At 55.4% G+C, this 2036-nt stretch overlaps 1 protein-coding gene across 1 annotated transcript; it reads right to left on the bottom strand.

The window, feature by feature from the left end:
* Nucleotides 1-393: 393 nt before the first annotated feature.
* LOC121918526 (ketimine reductase mu-crystallin-like) lies at nt 394-1855 on the bottom strand. Its single transcript, XM_042444560.1, has 2 exons — nt 1603-1855; nt 394-601 (listed from the first exon to the last, which is right to left on the bottom strand). Exons 1-2 carry the CDS (start codon nt 1785-1787, stop codon nt 409-411), a joined length of 378 nt encoding a protein of 125 aa, XP_042300494.1. The 5' UTR covers nt 1788-1855; the 3' UTR covers nt 394-408.
* Between the last annotated feature and the right edge of the window lie 181 nt (nt 1856-2036).

The following is a 2036-nucleotide window of genomic DNA, read 5'->3' as shown; positions in this document are numbered from 1 at the left end:
GGGGAAGGAGGATTGCCATGGCCATCTTCTGAGGCTGAGAGAGTGTGACTTGCACAGAGTCACCCATGAGTTTCCATGGCGGAGCCGGAATTCAAACCCTGACCTCTAGAGTCATAGTCCAATACTAAACCATTGCACCACAATAGATCTTGAGAGGATCCATTGGATCAATGGGAGCTTGAAAGTTGCATGCATCCCATGGGTATACTCTGGTTGGGACAAAATGGTATTTCATCCTATAGATTGTAAACCAATATTTAAACAAATGTGTTAGACCTCCATCCCCAACTATGCAACCTAGATGTGTTCTGCCTTATGAAGAGAACAACCAGGCTCAAAGCAGGAGGTGGTTACATTTTAGACTACAAATCCCAGAATCCTCCTCCCAGTATTCAGAGGTTACCTCGTTCAAAGGCATGTCTGACGTATAAAAAGGCCTTTGAAACTTACGGCTTTGAGGGTGCCGTTGCTGGGATCAAACAGGAGAACCGTGGCTTGATGCGAAGGAACAGTAGGGTCACTTGGCTGCTCATAAAAGGTCACCAGCTTGGTGGTCAAAGCATCTTCGCTGGCGCTGTAAGTGGGCATGACTCCTAAAAAGCTTGCAAGCAGAAAAGAGAAGCAGGATGGTAACCCTTCAAGTGGAGCCAACTCCAGGGATAGCTAACAAAAAGTTAATCGGCAACTTGAAGCTTCAGGAAAGCCGAATGAATGGTTTTGGCGTGGGACACAGGGTCCCAAAGTGCCGTGCTGCCGCCGATTCTTGCATTCCTGAATTGCAAGGAGGATCTAGACAGGCCAGACTGCAACTCCCATCATCCAGCCAGAGCTGCACAGCAGCGCTGCAAATCCCAGCCTTCAACCATACATGGTGGCACTGCAAGTCTCAGCATCTTGAGCCGCCCCAGCCAAGGGTGAAGGATGATGGAAGCTGCAATGTGGCATGCCCAGATCCTCCTTGCAATTCAGGAAAGCAGGGAGCGGCCAGGAAGGTAATGTCCTGCAGCTGTTGCTGAATTGCTAGGCTGCAACTCCCATCATCCTTTGTCATTGGCTAGGGCTGGTGGAGATGCTGGGACCTGCAGTGCCACCAGATATTGTTGGAGGCTGGGACTTGCACTGCTGGATTGTTGGACTGCAACTCCCATCATCCTTCACCATTGGCTGGGGCTGGTGGAGATGCTGGGACCTGCAGTGCCACCAGATATTGTTGGAGGCTTGGACTTGCACTGCTGGATTGTTGGACTGCAACTCCCATCATCCTTCACCATTGGCTGGGGCTGGTGGAGATGCTGGGACCTGCAGTGCCACCAGATATTGTTGGAGGCTGGGACTTGCACTGCTGGATTGTTGGACTGCAACTCCCATCATCCTTCACCATTGGCTGGGGCTGGTGGAGATGCTGGGCCCTTTGGTGCCACCACATACCACTGGAGGCGGGGACATGCACTGCAGGTCCCAGCATCTCGATCAGCCCCAGCCAATGAGGCAGGATGATGGGAGTTGCAGTCTTCTGCCATGCTGAGCTCCAACTTGGAAGCAGGTGGGCCCAGGAGCCGAGGAAGCCCCTCCATCCCTCCCTCCCTGGCCCTGGAGGCTCACCCGCGGTGCTTCTGGATGGGGACCACGGTGCGGAGGGGCTGGACTACTCCTCCTTCTCCGCCTTCCCCCCGGGAGAAGTTGCCCAAGGCGGCCTCCAAGGGGCCCAGGAGGAGGCTGGCCCGGGGCAGGAGCCGCTCCACCGCTTCGGCGCCCAGGAAAAGGGGCGCTCCTCCCGGGAGACTCATCCTCAGCAAGGCAGCAGCAGCAGCAGCAGCAAAGGGTCCAGGAGCAGAGGCACTGCAGCCGAGCAGTCCCTTGCCCTCCCTCCCTCCCTCCCAGTCCCAGCCAAGGAGGAGCCAGGACCAGGGCAGGGCCAAGAGCACAGACAGCCAGGACCAGAAGGGAAGGACCTTCCCTTTCCCTCCCCAGGGAGAAAGGGGCAGGGGAAAACAATCACATGCATAGAATCCAAGAGTTGGAAGAGACCCCAAGGG

The sequence above is a fragment of the Sceloporus undulatus genome, unplaced genomic scaffold, assembly GCF_019175285.1.
Source record: "Sceloporus undulatus isolate JIND9_A2432 ecotype Alabama unplaced genomic scaffold, SceUnd_v1.1 scaffold_15180, whole genome shotgun sequence".
NCBI classification, from domain to species: Eukaryota; Metazoa; Chordata; class Lepidosauria; order Squamata; family Phrynosomatidae; genus Sceloporus; species Sceloporus undulatus.
Note: the sequence above shows the minus strand (reverse complement) of the source record. Positions and strands in the feature narration are given on the sequence as shown.